General features: G+C 36.6%; 2 protein-coding genes across 3 annotated transcripts; one reads left to right on the top strand and one right to left on the bottom strand.

Moving 5' to 3' along the window:
• Positions 1-98: 98 nt before the first annotated feature.
• On the bottom strand, positions 99-8506 carry acsl5 (acyl-CoA synthetase long chain family member 5). The gene is made up of 21 exons (XM_027140387.2): positions 8359-8506; positions 6777-6942; positions 6505-6613; positions 6304-6368; positions 6124-6225; positions 5426-5525; positions 4893-5071; positions 4763-4795; positions 4601-4652; positions 4423-4496; positions 4238-4315; positions 3949-4083; positions 3643-3777; positions 3373-3468; positions 2944-3016; positions 2623-2711; positions 2414-2530; positions 2029-2172; positions 1824-1925; positions 911-982; positions 99-768 (listed from the first exon to the last, which is right to left on the bottom strand). The coding sequence occupies exons 2-21, from the start codon at positions 6930-6932 to the stop codon at positions 631-633; spliced, it is 2049 nt and encodes a 682-aa protein (XP_026996188.2). The 5' UTR covers positions 6933-6942; positions 8359-8506; the 3' UTR covers positions 99-630.
• A 979-nt stretch (positions 8507-9485) lies between these two features.
• Positions 9486-19068, top strand: gucy2g (guanylate cyclase 2g). 2 transcript variants are annotated; one of them, XM_027140453.2, is made up of 22 exons: positions 9486-10719; positions 10817-11165; positions 11524-11648; positions 12833-13012; positions 13106-13250; positions 13332-13467; positions 13549-13652; positions 13780-13946; positions 14025-14165; positions 14292-14375; positions 14479-14583; positions 14700-14771; positions 14935-15103; positions 15302-15457; positions 15615-15792; positions 15973-16113; positions 16582-16774; positions 17009-17183; positions 17267-17365; positions 18371-18462; positions 18541-18642; positions 18819-19068. In XM_027140453.2, exons 1-22 carry the CDS (start codon positions 10351-10353, stop codon positions 18930-18932), a joined length of 3396 nt encoding a protein of 1131 aa, XP_026996254.2. In that variant the 5' UTR covers positions 9486-10350; the 3' UTR covers positions 18933-19068. The 2 variants fall into 2 exon arrangements, with proteins under 2 accessions (XP_026996254.2, XP_047673055.1); XM_047817099.1 differs by having other exon boundaries at positions 14025-14201.
• Positions 19069-19117: the final 49 nt, after the last annotated feature.

Raw genomic sequence — 19117 nt, 5'->3', positions numbered from 1 at the left:
TATTCTATAATAATTCTTCAGTCTAAAACATTTGTAAACAAAACTTTTTTTAAAATAGTTTTTAAAATATTTATTTATTATTTAAAATTTAATTTATGTTTAACCAAGACCATTTTACTGTATTTCCCTGGTGTACATATTTAAAAAAAAAAAAAAAAACTATGATAATTATCGAACAATGTTATTCAGTTATACCTATACAGTAGCTATTTAGATATGAAAAGACTTTTGTGTTTGTATTATATATGTGCACATTTCACGGTTATTGACAAAATTCAACAACTGCCCTTAAGCTTCTTTTCCAACTGAGAAAGAATATCCCTTTCAGTTTAATTCTAGGGATAAGAAGATATAATGAAATGATTGTCCTTGGAAATCTCACATATACTACAGTTGCAGTGTATACAGATGTTGAAAACAGAGTATTCCATTAATATGTACATTCAGGTATATAACAAGGCATAAGGGACACAATCAAGCTGACTCAAGTCTTCTATAAAGCCAATACAGTAAATATCTATAACCCTTGTGATCTACTGTATATCTAAGCGTAATGGTGTGTGTTCTTTTGGTACTCCGAGTTGGTCAGTAGGTCACAGAAACGTGACCCATATGGCCTTTGTTGGTGCATCACTGCAGTTTAGCGTAAAGATTTTCAATCTCGTTTTTGAAGAACTTGCAGAGGTCTCCTCTTTTAGCTTTAAGCGTTGGAGTAAGAAGGCCGTTCTCTATAGTGAACGGCTCAGAGTGGAGATGCAGGTCTTTCACCTGAGTGATACAACAAATCAGCAGTGTTAGCAAAGATTCCTTTGTGTATATTCACATATCATTATGTTGGGATCTCTTTAGAAAAATGTACAGAAGTGTGTTTACACTACCATCTTTTATCAAATTGAAAAATATCATTTACTTGTTCAAAGGATTTGAGCCCTGCGTCACGCCCCAGCTTTACAAGGTCAGCGAGGATAGCCTTCTTAATTTGCTATAAAGGAATAAAACAATCATGTTATCAGGGAGTGTGTTATATTAACCAAGTAGATTACTAGTAATAATGTTCCACAAAAACCCGCAAACTGAGTTTGTCTTCTGAAAGATAGTAAAAGTGCACATTAGTCATCACATACAGTAGGAGGTAAGTTCTGTTTATAGTTTTGCAAATGTATTAAGAAATAGACGTTTAATCTTGCATATCTCTTTGGTATACCATCAGAAATGAGACACCGAAAGAAATTTACAACTGTCGTTTGTACAGAGGTTAAAAGTCAACGCAAATAAAATACTGCTGAGCAATCTCTTCTCAATCATGTGGGTATGATTTACATGAACCTCAGTAACTGGAACATTGTTAGATTATAGATAGTTATAATTAAATATAGCATTACAGCTGCATGTATCAACAAGTATGGAACCAAAATACAAAAACGACGCCTGGGTTTGGAATCGAAATGTGATTACTTCAAAATTGTTCATTTTTGTAATAGCATTTGAAAGCTTCCTAGCACTAGTGTTACCTGCTAGAAACGTTAGTATAAAGCCATAATACATTAAAAGATAGCCACAGTCTTTTATATGTAGTGTATTACTTCACTGATTGTTTTGGACTTTGTATTTTTTTAAGGCTGAGCTCTTTAAAAGGTTGACAGGGCACCTGCTGAGATAACAGCTTAAGGTCAAGAAGCAAAGTGTTGCAGCTACTTTTCACTCATGTACCTCCTATAATAAATCTGTCAGAAAGTATCTTTGAGTCACTAACCCAGACAGTACGTGTAGGGAATATAATGTGATATACATGTTTGAAAGACATAATGTACAGGGTATCAGACCTGGTTTTTACATAGTTCCTTAAACGAACCCTTTACTCCGAGCTTCTCAGCCAAGCCAGGTAGTGTCTCAGCATCTGGCACCACAATGGCCACTAAGCAGGACTGAAAATAGAACAGAAATGACATATACAATATGTTAAACTCTCCAAACATCCACTCCATAGCGTATCATTTCTATAGGTGGGACCAAAGAGGTGCTGCTCACCTGTAGACTGTCCCCATGGACAAATAGTTGAGCGACTGTACCGCATCGAATGTACACATTCTCGATCTTTTCGGGGGCAATGTACTCGCCTTGGGCTAGTTTAAAAATATTCTTCTTTCTGTCGATGATCTTCAAAACTCCATTCTAGTAGATTTTGAGGAACCACAACATGACATTTAAATATGGTGAGGAAGAAAAGTAGAAGACAAATAGGAACTATGTCCTGAAATCAAATATAAAGAGCATTAATTAATCTAACCTTTATATAACAAACCAGTTGATCCAGAAGTACTGCTCATAATTTTTTAAAAATAATCAATTATTTCTTAATATTGTAGCTGTCTAATATTGAATGAATGATTCAGCCTTAACAAAGGAACCCCACCGGAAGCCATTTGCCAATGTCTCCAGTATGTAGCCATCCATCTTGGTCGAGGGCCTCAGCTGTCTTCTCTGGATCATTTAAATATCCACAGAACACATTCTTCCCTTTTATACAAACCTAAGACATAAATAATTATGTATACAGTATAACAGCTAATTATAACAATTATAAACCTTCATGTTGAAGAGAAGATGCTTATACTACTGTACCTCTCCTTCATTATTTGCTGCGAAATAGTTCATCTCCTCGACATCTACTAGTTTGACTATATTACACGGAACAGGTACTCCAACATGTCCTAAACACAAAAGCATGTTTAGTGGTACACATGGTACATTTTCACAACTATCTATCTATCTATCTATCTATCTATCTATCTATCTATCTATCTATCTATCTATCTATCTATCTATCTATCTATCTATCTATCTATCTATCTATCTATCTATCTATCTATCTATCTATCTATCCATTGCCTCAAGCATGCATATTGTTCTGTTAAATAAGGTGATTTTACTATGGAAACATACCAGTTGTCCAGTCGCCAGGCAGCGAAATGGTGCAGCCAGCTGTGCACTCGGTTTGGCCATATGCCTCAAATATCTGAAATTTGGGTCAGAGAGACAGGTCAGCTCAGGGTCACAGCGATAAGAAAGCATACACAAATGTCCTATGTTACCCCTTCAATGACAGCCACAGTGGCCAATACTGAACTAAGGTACTGTAGTGTTGACATGAACGTTTAATTATCGTTTATTATAGCATTTTATATTCCTGTCTCTTAAAACCACACACAATCTCTCCTAATAATTTTGCAGTAGATAATAAATGTTTCAAGGTAGTTACCGAATAGAAGGTTGCCCATTTAAAACAATACATAAAAACAGGTAAGTATATTTATATGATTTTAACTAGGTCACAGGTGTGTGCAATTGATGAAGCCGAAGAAGATTTTTCACCTGGCAACCGAGGCATGCTCTGAGGAATCTGAGCACAGCAGGTGAAATAGGAGCAGCACCTGTCACCATCACCCGCAACGATCCCCCAAGAGTTTCCTGAGGCCAGAGACACATACAAGCATTCCAGATCAAAATCAGTGGCTGGTTTCGTTACCATTTCAATACTTTTCTCCACCAGGCTTCCTTTGCTTAGAAATGTTCCATCATTGCTGTCAGAGAAACACTAAGAAACACTGTGACCAGATGTATTTTTATGCCTGATAGGAATACCTGCACTTTGTGAAAGATGAACTTGTCCCATATGCTGTTGTTTCTGATGATGCCCCGCTTCACCTCTGCATGTTTCCTTTCAACGGCAAAGTTCAGGAGCCATTTCTTGAATGGAGTCTGGGCCCCACTTTGAATCTGAAAGAATGAAGGGAAGGTCAGGTTAATAATGAAAAGTCTGTGTATAGTCTAAAGAGCATTTCAGAGTCGTTTACTAGATTAGATCTCGTGTCTATGTCATCAGGCATCATGTGAAGAACATTTCACTAATGTTTGAAAGACTGGGTGGACAAAAACGTCTTGCGATACCTTGTCATATACACGATTGAGAAGACGTGGGACGACTGGGAAAACTGTGGGCTTCAGGGTTTTCATGTCATCGAGAAGTAGTTTGATGTCTCCTTGGAAGAAACCTACCCTTCCACCCACACCATACAGCACTGTCTAGCAGATATGCAAACCATGACACAAAGTTCAGCACCGGCACAGCATAGTGACTAGTTTGGCAAATAGGAGTCTAATAGTTAGAAGTATGTTTACCAAAACCAATGTCAAATAGCAATTAATTAAACATGTACCATAGAAACCCATACAGTACCTGCACAACTCTCTCAAACATGTGAGCCAGCGGCAGGAAGGAGATCAACACATCAGAGGTAAGTGGGGAGAAGGCACTCTAGTGTAAATATGAATTATCATTATTAAAACAGAAAGTCTTTCATGGATTAATACCACTAATAACAAAACCAGCAATGACCCCTTATCCACAGTGACATATAATACCTCAAAGCTTTTAACAAAGCTAGCAGAATCCGATACTACATTTTCATGGGTTAACATGGCTCCTTTTGGATCACCTGAAAAAAAGATATATGTATATGTAATATGTACTGTATATATATATATATATATGATATGTGATATGTGGTAATGATGTGCATAGGCGAAGATGTGCACCCACCAGTAGTTCCACTGGTAAAGCACACAATACTCAAGTCTTCTGGCTTAGGTGGCTGGAAATAGAAATTTAATATATTTGATATTTATTTCTATGTGAACACTTTTCTCTTATTTAATTTTTTTTTTTTTAATATTGCTTAGAAAGATATAGTAGTCAACTTACAATTGGCCTTCGAAGATTATCTTTCCCCAGAGCCTAAAAAGTGCGAAAAAATTTTAAGATTAAAGTAATTACACGGAAAATACAAAAATAGTGGCAACATTTCTTTAATAAATGTGCTTTTGGAGATTACCTCCACATCCTTTAGACTCAAGATTTCTACTGCACACTTGGATGCTCGTTCTGTCACAGCCGCATCATATGGGTCCATAACAATAATAGTTTTGAGCACAGAGGTAAGACCTTTTTCACAGTTAGCAAGAAGAGTCTCCACTTTCTCCTGCTTGTCACAAAGTACTGTAGAGATGTTGGCTGTAAAGCACAAAAAATGATGCCATATACAGTAAGATCTCCTTCCAGTGTAAATAGAAAAGCGTTATATTGAGAGAAGCCTGATATGAATTTGAAGATGGAAATAAACTGTTATCCAAATAGCAATACTATTCTGTTGTTAACAGGAGATAAGCAATGCAGAGATCTGTCAATCCTTTTTGTGTAGCATTTTTTTCTTGGGAGAAAACATACAGCAGGATGTCCAAGATCGAGTCTTTCAACCTGAATAATTCCAGCCTGATGGTTTCATTAAAGCTCAAGGGAACCCAGTTAGGTGTTACCTATGCCAGTGAACACCTCTAATAAAGCTGAAAGGTAAGCAGGTTTAATTACCTCTGTTAATGATGAAGACAAGTGCCTCAGGACCCAGAGTGTCATACAAAGGTACTGCCACCATGGAATATGTATAGCAGGCCAATTCAGAGATAATCCACTGCATACAAGGAAAAGATATTGATCATCCTACAAAATCATCAACTGGACCCATCTGTCTTTAAAAATCAAATAAATGCTGGACATTTATTCACTGTACCTGTAATATACAATTACCACAAACTATCATCACAACACACTTCCCAGATATCTTACGTTTAATATAAGCCTATGGACAGCAATTTAGTTATTTCAAATAAGAGCTTATCTATTTTATCTTGTCAATACAATACAAATTTTAAATATGAGATATTACTCAAACATTAAGGGTTATAAGAGGTGATAGGGTAAGAGAATGTCTTATTTGAGTGATATAGTAAGAAAAAATTCCAGTAAGGTTTGTGTATGACTAATCTAAAACTTTTTGATTTTCCTACTTCTCTTAGTACTGTTGAAATTCTATACTCTAAGTTCTCATATATAAAGATAAAATAGCAAGATTGACATACTGATTATTAAGAGAGCGATAAGAGAGAGAGATAGGAGATACATAGTAAGAGATAGTGATTTATATCCTAATATCAAATATTTAAAAATAATTTTTCATTATCGAATGATGTTTGTCAGTCGGGTTAAAGCTGTTGCAGTAGGAATATCACCTCTGGCCGGTTTTGAGCAAAGATGCCAATGAAGGATTTTGGCGAGGGCTCCAGTCCTCTGTGGAGCAGTGCAGAGCCCAAGTACTCAGCCCTATCTGAAACCTGTGAAACCAAAGACCACCATTAAGCCCATTCTATTCAGGATGAATTTCAGCTAGCACATATTCACAAAAGGAGTACCTGTTTGTATTTTAGCCATTGGTATGGCCTCCCAGGCTTTCTATGTCCTAAACAAGGCCCATTTCCTGGACACATATGATAAATAAGACAGAGAAGGGGTGAGACAGATGTCCAGATGCTGGAGATTGTTCAGTGCCATTGTATAAGAACTTCTGGATTCTAATTTATGCTAATTACTAGTATGTGGCTGGGATGTTTTACCTGAAACATGTAATCCTCTTTGGAAAACCTCATATAGAGTTTTGGCATCCTCGTGTAAATAGGATATTAAGTTGTCATCTTTTAAAATTGCACTCTTCCTGGCTCCACCCTGCAAATCAATATTATCAGCATAAAATGGTTGAATAAGTTTTGATAGTCTTTAGAATCTGTATTCCGTTTGCCAATAACACTAAATATTATTAATATCTCTCTTCTATGTCATTACGTATAATGTTTGACCATTTTATATATTGCAGGTAAAAGGTTCTCACCGCAATTCCCACAGTCTGTCTGTTCAGATCGACAGGCGGTCGCAGGGGCTTGGGCCTGGTGTTAAGATAAGTCAGGGCGACTGCACCGAGCCCGAACAAAAACACCAGTGCCGAGGTGGGCAATGGAGAGAATAGAAACTCAAATAAGAACTCCATTCTCTCAGACCTGTTTTAGGAAAAAAATCACATAAAAAATATTTTTTTAAAAACTTATTCGAAACGGGATTAGTTATTAGAATTCGTCAGTAATGAATAAATATCATGCTTTAATCTGAATAACGTAATGATAAGACTCGAAGGGATTAAACAATAAGCCTTTTCCATTAATTGAGTAAGATATTCGTAAAAATGGGTTCCTGAAGTCTTCTTTGGATGGTTTGTGTTTTCTACAGGATTACAGTACTACAGAAATGATAACACACAGGATTGTATTCTTTAACCTTTAGAAAATGGGTGTGGCTTCTGCTTGGTTGAAAAGACAACCTGCACCCACACAGGACCTTTCCCAACAGAATCGGACACCCCGACTGTAGATTTACCCTCAGAAAAAAGATAAAGCCTAGAACCCCCAAGTAACCCCTTCAGCTTGTCATTTTACAGTGTAGCGTACAGTAACAAAGAAGGTAAGTTTTAATTTAAATGCTAACTCTTTAAAATTTGAAGCTCACTTAAAAGAACAATTGTCACCTAACATGCTGTACATATAAAAGAATAAATGTATATGACAAAAGAACTAACAGATAAAAATAAAATGGCCAAATAAAAAAAAAAAAGGTCACTTGAATTGTGAAATGAAATAAAGACTACAGTAGTTGAACAAAATACAAATCAAAGAACCTTAAACTGGTTTCAGCCTCCCAGTAAAAACAGGGAGGCTGAAACTGGAGTGAGCCCTTTTCTTGATGCCTGTAAGCAGTCTGGCTGTTGCATACTGACATAATTAAAGATGTGCCGGTACTGTACATTATTACTAAGCTAACAACCATTAACTATGCAACTCCATTGTAATTACTGATAGACTCATTTTTTGGAGTTCCAATAAAGAACATGCAGGTAAACATGACAAACACCTAAAACGATGAACTAAAATCTCAACAGCTATTTTAATATTGCATAACGTTTCTTTATCAGTACACAGTTAGCCTAAGCAGAACTATGCCCAAAAGCTGAATGAATCTCCCAAAGCAATAAATATTATTTTGTCCAGGTACTAACCTACTGTAAACTCACAAATAGTGGAAAACAATGAAAATCTTCAAATGTATAATGCATGAATAGGATTGGGGAAACACTGACCTAAACAAGAGTAGGTTCCGAAGAGATTTTGTAATTTCCAAATATTGTAGCATGCCAAGTATTTGTCAATTATTTATAAGCAGCTATGAATGGCATGGCACAATTCCAGGGCAAATAGGGCACCATAATCATTACCCATCCTCCAAAATAAATATATTATAATATTACACTATAATATTATGCTTAATATATAATCGTATTCTCTCCATTCTCTGAAAAATATTCAGAATTTTTCATTTCGTTAATATTCTGGAGGTTTTTTCCAGCTCTATGATAACTTCAGTACCTGTATGTCCTGCAGGAGTCTGCGATGTTGCTCAGGCAATGGTGCTAGAAACTAAATCCTACAGAAAGAGCTTCTTCCATAAGCAGCAAGAAACACGGGAAGACTGAAGAAAGCATGTGCAAAGGTCCAGTAAAATAGCTGAAATCACACAAGTGACCTTTGAACCCTAGCTGCTATCTATGTACTGATAAAAGGAAAAAAAAAACTGTATAGACATAAACACAGACGTTTAATTCAATGTTTCAATTCAATTCAAGTTTATTTGTATAGCGCTTTTTACAATGGGCTTTGTCTCGAAGCAGCTTTACGGAACATAAACATAGAACAGAAGGTAAACATAAGGAGAAATATAGAGAATTAATATAGTAAAAAATTCAAAATATATATAGTTCACAGTGTGTATGTATGTATGTATGTATGTATGTATGTATGTATGTATGTATGTATGTATGTATATGTATTTATCCCCAGTGAGCAAGTCTGAGGTGACACGGGCAGCAGTGGCAAGGAAAAACTCCCTTCAATTGGTAAGGAAGAAACCTTGAGAGGAACCAGACTCAAAGGGGAACCCATCCTCATATGGGTGACATTAGAGGGTGTGATTACAAATATACAGTCAAACAAATGTTGAATTGGTGTAATGATCACATGGAGTTCAGATCTCCTCTTGGTATCATAGAGTCCAACTGGAGCTGGTAGATCTGTAGACATTTAGGGTTTCAATAAAGCAATTATCATTAAATAACTTATTTCCATGAAGCAAACTGAAATAATTGTCTGTGTCTTTTTGGAGGTCGAGCTGCTAAGCAACATTTTACATTTGAGATTTCAGGAATAAAATGAACTGACACTGACAGACTGCAATTATCTAAAAAAAATTTTGATATCTGTATTTCACATCTTCACTGGATCTGATGCTTATAATGTTACCACCTTCAGATAAATGCTCTTTACTTTTTCCCCAACATGATTTAACTTGACCGATAATATAATACATTTATTATATTAATATGAAGTTACAATCAAATAATGCAAAAGAAGTGTGATGCATCGCACAGGTGACGTGTTTAATGATTCAGCACACAGGGAGCAGCTTTACTGAGAAAAGCAGTCAATGTAGTCAGAAACAGCTGCTAACAAGAGAGGAGCCACCTGCATCATTATCACCTTTCAGCCACATGGTACAGCATGAACACTTTCACACACTCTACTTTCTCTCTCTGCATCATTATCTCACCTTTTTTTTTGGACAGAGCAGCTCGGCTGAACTTTGACATGTGAACATAATGAAGACAAAAGGAGGAGATAACGTGCAAGCAACTTTGAACAGTTTGTAATCTATGACTGATAAAAAGTGGAAAAAAAAGAGTGGAAATTGTCAAGGCCCATCTTTTTGATTTTGCCACAGGATGAAGTGTTGTCTATAGAAGTCTGTACAGGGTCAAAGTTGATATGGATAAGATCTGTATTGAAATTGCTCATTGTGAATTGAGTCAATTTGGCAATGAGCAAGGATCCAAAAAAAAAAAAGCTGGATAAGCAGCATCCAATAATGGTTCTGAAAATAAGCATTATTTCTACTCCTGAAAGATTGATAAGTTGATCAGACATACAGTACATGAAATACATTTTGAGAGATTTTGGTTTCATTTCAGCAATCAGTTGCCTGCAGGTTCAAATCCTGCAGATGGCTTTATTTCTGGCAGATTGATTAGCGCTCTCATTTACCGTCATAAGTAAGGTGTGCACATGCATTTTGGATATTTCGTTAATAAATTTGCAATAGTACAATATAATAATATTTATTATAAATCTATTTTTGCAGTGCTTTAAATTATGAAAAATGACTTCTGACAAATCATCATGCTGACTCTACAGTGAAGCTTGATTATAATTAATTTCCCTTAGGAGGAGAAAGACACACTACGTCATCCACACAGCCTTTTAAATCCCCCTTGGTATTTCTCTTAGGGATCTAGTCGGGATTTGGAGATGGAAAGAACACCAAACTCTAAAGAAACTGAGCATGGTGGAGGATGGAGGGTCTGGATATTTTTATTGTGCTCCACATGTTTCAACCCCATCATCTGTAGCCGCACGAACCAGAACAGGCTGCTGGTAGGATTCCAGGCTCCTCGCAATTTATCCTTTCCATTCAGTTCTTCAAAACTGGGCTCGGCCATGCAGATTGCCATAGATAAAATTAATTCCAACCCATCCTTTGTTGAAAATTATACCCTTGATTTTGTGTATGTGGACACCGATTGTAAAGCGAAGATATCACTTGGAGCTTTCATTGACCAAATTCAAAGAGAAAACATATCAGCCCTCTTTGGGCCACCATGTCCTGAGGAAGCTGAGGTAAGTTTCTCATTCTTATGTGTATTCTTTTAAATTGATCAACACTACATTAAATGCCAAACAAAAGACAATTTATTATGTCATGTTCTGTTTATAGGTCACTGGACTTCTTGCATCCATTTGGAACATCCCAATGTTTGCCTTTGTTGGGCAGACCAACAAAATGGATAATACTCTTATGTACGACACTTACATTAAAATTGTCCCTCCGCTTAAAAGAGTGGGAGAAGTTTTGCTCAAGGTATTGGAGTTCTTTGGGTGGAAGAATGTTGGTATAATTGGAGGAGGTGCAGACTCTAATACATGGGACAAAGTGGATGGACTTTTTAAATCTGTGGAACAGAAACTCCAAGGCAAAGCAACAGTGACAGGCAGCATTAAGTTTGATTTCAGTGATCAGGAACAGATTTCTAAGAATATGAAATATATCTCCAAAGTTGCAAGAGGTAAGAGCTAAATCATTAAGAGTACTTAATGTCTGGGATTGAGCCAGTTTAGTGTAATTTGCTCTTTAGTAACACTGACCTGTATGACAACATATTATTACAGTACATAAATGCCCTTGTGCCCTTATGGTGAGCCCATTTTCACATTAGTAAGTGACGCAAGTTATCTGTCCTGTGAATGAGTTAAAGATTTTAATACAGCTGTGATAACCCCAGTGACTTGAAAGGAAGTCTTTTATCAGCTTATGCCAAGTCTGTTATTATTGCTCCTTGTAGAAGTTATTATATCTCTGTTCTACTGTCTACCTTGAAATTAACACCATTTCATTTCATGGCCATTCTCCTTTCTTCTTTGCAGTGATCATAGTGTTAAGTAATGCTGAAGATGCCACTAGGCTGGTGATGGAGGCTGAAAGACAAAGCTTGATGAATGGAGAGTATGTTTTTCTTGTGGTACAACAGTTTGAGGTCAGTGGCAATGTGGTGAGTAACCTGCAAGAGACAGAGTCAAATTAGGTAAATCTCTATTTGTGCAAATGTTTAAACACAAGTTATTATAGTCATGAAATAGAGATTTACCTTTTGACTTTTTGAAGAGTATGACCGTCTGAAAAACTCCTTCAAACTCCCATTGCATTAATATGAAGTACTTTGTACTTTGTAATTACACTGTAATTACACTGAAATGAAAATTCTATGTATAAGATGCCTATAAGATATAATAAGAACATACATCTGGTCCTTGACAATGGCCCTGGGAGTTTAAAGGGTTAAAGGGAAGATGCACACAGTGTCTTTTTGCCTTTTCAAAGTTGTTCACTGAATGAAAGTCCCTGAATGAAACCAAAATTCCTAGTTATTTGATAATAGTTGTTATAAAATGATAGTATATTAAAGCTATTAAGACAGAAAAATCAGTGTGCTAAGAATTCTATCAGGCATGGATTTTCAAGTTATTCGTGGCTTAGAGACACTGTTTTTCTCATTGTTGTTTGATTTTAGCAATGCATACAGTATATGGAATGGAGTATAGAAATGTTTCAGTTTGTAAGACAGATTGGTTGACTTTATCACCAGCCATGCACTAAATGTCAGAGCCTAGACACTAGAGGTCTTCTGGGGGTCAAAGAAATGTACCCGACCCGAAGTGACCCGAATCACTTTTTACCCGAACCCGACGTGCATAATTTTTTTTTTTTTTTTTTTTAAGAAAAACCAACCTGAGATAACCTGTTGCATAACTCTACACTAAAGTAACCGCTACAAAGTGGATTCAAAATTGATTGACAGGTCTGTTTCAACAAAAATTAGCTTACCGCCAGCCACCGTCACCAGCCACATGTCGCAAGCGGTCTTGGCAAACAGAGGAGCGGTTGGAAAAGGACACGAGATGCACACACATGAGATACAGTAGTTCAGGTCTTCTCGGGTCCGTTTGGTAAAAACACATTCATTTTAAATTATCCGAGACAAGAAGCCGCTATTGTTATACCCGACCCGTGTCCAAGGCACACGTGAAACTTTTAGACCTGAACCCGCTCGGGTCAGACCTCGGGTTTTTGGATCTAAGTGGACCCGTGAAGACCTCTACTAGATACTTTATTGAAATTACCTTCTAATGGGAATTTCAATTTTGTCCATTCTCATTGTTCCTTCTTATTTTTTAGGATAACCTGTGGAAAGCTGCTTTGAGTAACAACAGCCAAAGGGCCCTGAAGGCATTTGATATGGTGTTTGTCATTGCTGAGAAGTCTTATGAAGGCTACGATTATTATGACTTCTTTGAACGTGTACATGAGAGGTTGAAAGGGGCCCCATTTTACAGCAATCTTTCTTCTGACAGAGAAGTGAGAACCCCAACATAAAAACACAAACACACTTTTCCAGGTCTTCATTTTGCTGGATGATATTGTAACCATAATGTACCATTTGTTTTTAAGGTAAGCCCTTATTCGAGCTACCTACACGATGCTGTCTTGCTCTATGCCATGGCACTAAAGGAAGCTCTCAAAGATGGCAAAGACCCTCATAATGGGCGAGATGTTCTTAAGAAGCTCAGAGACAAAAACAGCATTAGGTTTTACGGTATATTTGTGTTGTACATTAAATCTAATAGAATTCATGCGAGACGAAAAATCCTGATCTTAACATACGTGTTCTTTACAGGAGCCTCAGGTCTAGTTCATTTCGATGAAAATGGAGAGAGGAACACAGACTATTCTTTGTATGACTTGCAACTATATGAAGGCACTGTAAAATTTGTCGCCATTCTAGCCTTTGACAGTCATACAAAAATAATCAAGTAAGATTAAAAACATTCAGGCTTTTTGATATTCCTTCCATTTTGTGGTGCCGTTTATTTTCTTTTTTTTTTTTTTTGTAGAACAACATCAAGGTTTTCATCAGTGATTTGGCCAGCAGGAAAAATACCAGCAGATAAACCAGAATGCGGCTTTGACAATGAACTCTGTGAATGGCTAAACAGTGGTATGCTTAAAAAAAAAAAAAAGTTTTCAGTATTGCATTCAAAAGTATTTACTAGTCATGCAAACAAAGATTGAAGAATGTCTAAAAGATTGTGTATTTGATAGTAACCTGTTCTTTGCTGATGTAGAGATATATCTGGTGTCGTTGTTGGTGGCCATGCCACTGATTGGAGTGCTAGCGGTGATCCTGATTACACTCCTGACCCTACAAAAGACCCGTCTGCAGACAAAACTAGATGATTCCAACTGGTGGCTCATCGACTACAGTGATATCACTATTCTCACAGAACCTAAGGTTGGATACAAAGTCCACACAAAATAAAATATTGCAGAACATCTTATATGTCACATCACTTACATGACTGGTTTTCAGGGATGGCAGTCGTTATCATTACATACAACTCCTAGTAAAAGTGGAAGTGGTGGCTCTCAGACCATGATTTCCTCTAACAGCTTTGGACTAAAAGACAAAAATGGCAAAGAGACCATCTATGCAACAGTCGGCTTGTACCAGGTACAGACAGTCAAAGAGTCTACTACATCATCACAGGTTAATGACAAGATTATGCCTTCTGCAAACATTTTCAACAGATCCTGTATTATCGCCTAACAGTTTCAATGTCATTACTGTATGTCCAAGGGAAACCATGTGAGCCTCAAATACCTGGACAATCAACTTCTACGTGACATCAAGAGGCCATCTATTATTGCTGAGTTCAATGTGGTAAAGACTAATTCTATTTAATTAAATGGAATTAATTCTAAACATAAGGCTTTGTAGCTTAGTAGTAGTAAAGCTTAACTTTTGGTGATTAACATTTTTGCAGATGAGGGAGCTTAAACATGAGAACTTGGTACAGTTTTTTGGAGTTTGCAATGAACCCCCTAATATCTGCATAGTTATGCAGTACTGCAAAAAAGGCAGCTTAAGGGTAATTCTGTTTTAATTCATGCGTCAACCTGCATATAGCCTAATATTGGTAAATGAGTATATTATTTTTGACAGAACGTATAATGTAGGCCATGTGTTTTCCCCCTTTTTATTTAGGACATTCTCAGGAACAATGAGATTGACCTGGACTGGATGTTTAAACTATCCTTTGCATATGACATTGTCAATGTGAGTAAAGATTTAGGATAAGTGTTTAGTCTCTAATTGTGTGCAATATAAAGCAATATTGAATTGTTATATCTAGTATGAGAGTACATTGTATGGTTTGTGATGCATACAATTGAGCTATATTGTGTGGCTTGTGTGATTTATTGCTGTCCACTCTCTATAGGGAATGGACTACATACACAGGAGCAATTTGAAGTCTCATGGCAACCTGAAGCCAACCACATGTCTAGTGGACAGTCGGCTACAGGTCAAACTGTCCGGCTTTGGTCTATGGGAGTTTAAACATGGCACCAAACACAGACTGATCCCGTTTGAAAACCCCAAATACGAAGGTATTTTCAATAACTCGGCTCAGTGACATGGTGGTGCACTGGGTAGGGTGGATGGACTGGTGTTCTCGCCATGATGTATTTAAATTGCTTTAAATTTCTAAGGTGCTTTTACATTTTTTATGTTAGTATGTGATAAAGGAAAAAAAGAAAAAGAAAAGAAAAAGCAACGTCTATATTTTATGTTCTATTTTGCTGCAGAGTTGTTCTGGATTGCTCCAGAGCTTCTGAGAGAAGTGCACCTTCCGTTTAATGGTACTCAAAAAGCAGATGTGTTTAGCTTTGCAATAATCATGCGAGAGTTGATCTACAGCACAGAATTGGGACCGTACTCTGATATACAGTTGGAGCCAAAAGGTAATGCTTATTTTTGTGTGATTGCTTGCATAATTTTTTTTGTCATTTTACATAGGAGAAATGAAGTACAGGGAGTTGGCTGTATGACATCAATGAACATATAGTGATATTATGATCATTCATTGGTAATATCATGCATTATGTATTTGGTATTCAGAAATCATCAAGCAGCTCAGGGCACCTCTAGCAGGGGATCCCCTCAGACCTACTCTGTCGCCGCAGATGTGTGACGAAGCCTTGATTACTCTTCTGAATGCATGCTGGAGTGAGAATCCCGACCAAAGACCCCCTTTTAGTTCCATTAAGAGAAGCCTGCGAGCAATCAGCCCTGACAAGTACAAGCACAAAGTCACGAGTACAATATACAACAATCATACATTGTACTCTGATAATCTCATATATCTTAGCCTTATTGTCAAAATTAGCTGGTAGATTATTGTTTAACTGAATAAAACACTGTGTTGTTTGTTCAATTGCTTGTTTTTCTAATGATTTTTTTCCCAACCAATTTTTAGCTACGGTAATATCTTGGATAATATGGTAAACAAGCTGGAAAAATATGCTAATCACCTAGAGGAGGTGGTTGAGGAGAGGACCAATCAACTCACTGTAGAAAAGATCAGAGCTGATAAACTTCTCTGTAGTATGCTTCCCAGGTAACAGAAATATATTTAAATCCTTCCTTTGCAGAGGTAAACATTTTTTAAAATATATTGCTAACCAAGGGGGGCATGATGGCTTAGTGGTTAGCATGTTTGCCTCACACCTCCAGGGTTGCGGGTTCGATTCCCGCCTCCGCCTTGTGTGTGTGGAGTTTGCATGTTCTCCCTGTGCCTCGGGTTTCCTCCGGGTACTCCGGTTTCCTCCCCCGGTCCAAAGACATGCATGGTAGGTTGATTGGCATCTCTGGAAAATTGTCCGTAGTGTGTGAGCGTGTGAGTGAATGAGAGTGTGTGTGTGCCCTGTGATGGGTTGGCACTCCATCCAGGGTGTATCCTGCCTTGATGCCCGATAACGCCTGAGATAGTCACAGGCTCCCCGTGACCCGAGGTAGTTCGGATAAGCGGTAGAAAATGAATGAATGAATATTGCTAACCATATGTGTAATCTCTTATCCTGCACAGACACATAGCAGATCAGTTAATGTCAGGGAAGTCAGTAGAGCCCAGGAGCTATGAGCTGGTGACCATTTTCTTCTCTGATATTGTCGGCTTCACCACCATGTGTGCGATCAGCTCAGCGCTGGAGGTAGTGACACTCCTCAATGACCTTTACAGCCTATTTGATGAGATCATCAAACTCTATGATGTATATAAGGTACATAACACAAATCTCTAGCTGTATATTAAATGATAGAATGAGAAACAATAGATTTGGAAAAGAATATAAAAAAACACATATGCATCACTAACCTTTTTAGAACTTTAGAACTTTTCACATACATTGTTGTGTCATTCAAATTCTTACAAAATTACAAGCCTGACACCCTGTCTATCCTAATTGCAGTGTTAAAACCCGTATAATGTATTAATACAATGGTCTTTGTGGTAGGTGGAAACTATAGGAGATGCATATATGGTGGCAAGTGGGCTGCCTATAAGCAACGGGACCAGGCATGCAGAAGACATCTCGATTATGGCCCTTCATTTCCTTAGTGAAATTAAACAATTCAGAATCAAACACTTGCCCAATGAGAAGCTGGCTCTACGGATAGGGATCAACTCTGGTACTAGGAACAAGCTGCTTATATTGTTCTGCACATTACATTAGTTGTTTTTTAATAGTAAATAATATTGTGCTTATGAACAGGTCCAGTGGTTGCCGGTGTTGTTGGAACTACGATGCCCCGCTACTGTTTGTTTGGAGACACGGTGAATACTGCCTCTAGGATGGAGAGCAACAGTGAGCGTAAGCACTGAAATCTATTGCTTTTTAAAATACTGACCCTTGTTTGTCAAAGTTGACAAATTCACTGGTAGGTTGTTCTAGGCTACTCAGAAAACCTGCTACAGTTCTCCTATATTTGAATTTTAAATGGAGAAAATTGGCAAAACCCATTTCATTTAAACTGAGGTAGAAGTGCTTGTGTCTGAGTTTGCTAAAATAAATGACTTGTTTCAAATGAACTTGAAACTTGAAATTAAATAAAATCACATTTATAACATGGTTTGAATTGAAGAAAAAAATTATCCAATGTGCATCCAAGAAGTTCTGATTTTTTTTTTTTTACTAAAATAAATATGTGCACTGTTAGGTTTTTTTTTTTTTTTTTTTTTAAAGATGTTTAAAGTAAAACTCAGAAAGAAAATAAAACAATTTTACACCCTCACCCGTGCATGGTTATTGAACCCGGTATATCAATATATTAAATATATCAGCTTTATTTTGAATAAATACATTTTTAAATATATGTAAAGATTATATATTATTTATATTAATATAGTATATAATAATGTAGTATATATAATATATATAGTTTTATACAGTAGTATATTATTATTTAGTTTTTCTGTCCTAAAAAAGTTCTGAAAGTCATGATTTAATATAAATAAAATGGGGAAAGTTATTTAAAAAAACTGATTATCAAAATGAATATTATTATTTCTGGTGGGTTTAAATTTATGTAAAAGCCTGAAAAAGAAAAAAAAATCTTACTTCCTCAGTAATCGGTATCCAAGTCAGCACTCCATAATGTCTCTTCAATTAAAGACTTAATGATATAATTGTCTGATATTATTTTATAAATTCCGTATTTCACTAATCATCATTGTTCCTGTGTTTGTAAATTAATGTTGTTTTCTATTTTTATTGTAATCGCTTATAAAACTCTAGCCTATAATTGCTATAGTCCTTCCTATAGTCCATATAGTTATAAATGACCCTTAAATTAACACATCTAACACATCCTTGCAGCGATGAAGATACATATCTCCCAGAGTACCGCTGAAATTCTCATGAAGATTGGCTCTTATGAGCTCGAGGCTAGAGGAGACATCGAGCTGAAGGTATGCTGCTGACAACTTTAATTAAACTGTCCTTAGTTTGCACCCATGACTGGATTTTCTTATTGGTGTCTTCACAAGGGAAAAGGATTACAGAAGACTTTCTGGTTAAACAATAAATTGGGTTTGAAGTTTCCTGTCATGCAGCAACATTATGATATGAAACCAAGTCTAGATCCCAAGGTAAGGCCATATTCTCATGTAATGTGTAAATTGTACAGAAAACAACATTACAAATTAAGTCATGTATTTGAAAAGGTCAGTTGCATTGACCAGTTGCAATGGCTGAATAAATTTTGAGTCAGCAACTCTGTATGGGAGACAATATTCACTGTTCTTATTTAATACATTTATTGCAGGTGACATACAAACCAATTATCGGTAGTGATGTGGAGAATAAGGAAAAAGGAAGAGCACAGATCCAAGTAGATAAAATACCTGGTGCTTATACACTCACAGTTCCTGACATCTAGAGACCAATCATAGAAACTACCTCTGTGTTTAGCTCTTTGGATTATAACCAGTAGTACTTTTTGACAAATGAAAAGTAAACATAAGAAGCACTGTTAAATTTACTCCCAAAAATTTAATTGGTTTCTAATCAAACCAAAACAGGATGTATTATCTTCCTTGTAGTAAGACATCACTTATTGATTTT

This window comes from Tachysurus fulvidraco, chromosome 8 (assembly GCF_022655615.1).
Source record: "Tachysurus fulvidraco isolate hzauxx_2018 chromosome 8, HZAU_PFXX_2.0, whole genome shotgun sequence".
Lineage (NCBI taxonomy): Eukaryota > Metazoa > Chordata > Actinopteri > Siluriformes > Bagridae > Tachysurus > Tachysurus fulvidraco.
This window is presented reverse-complemented; position numbering and strand designations above follow the sequence as displayed.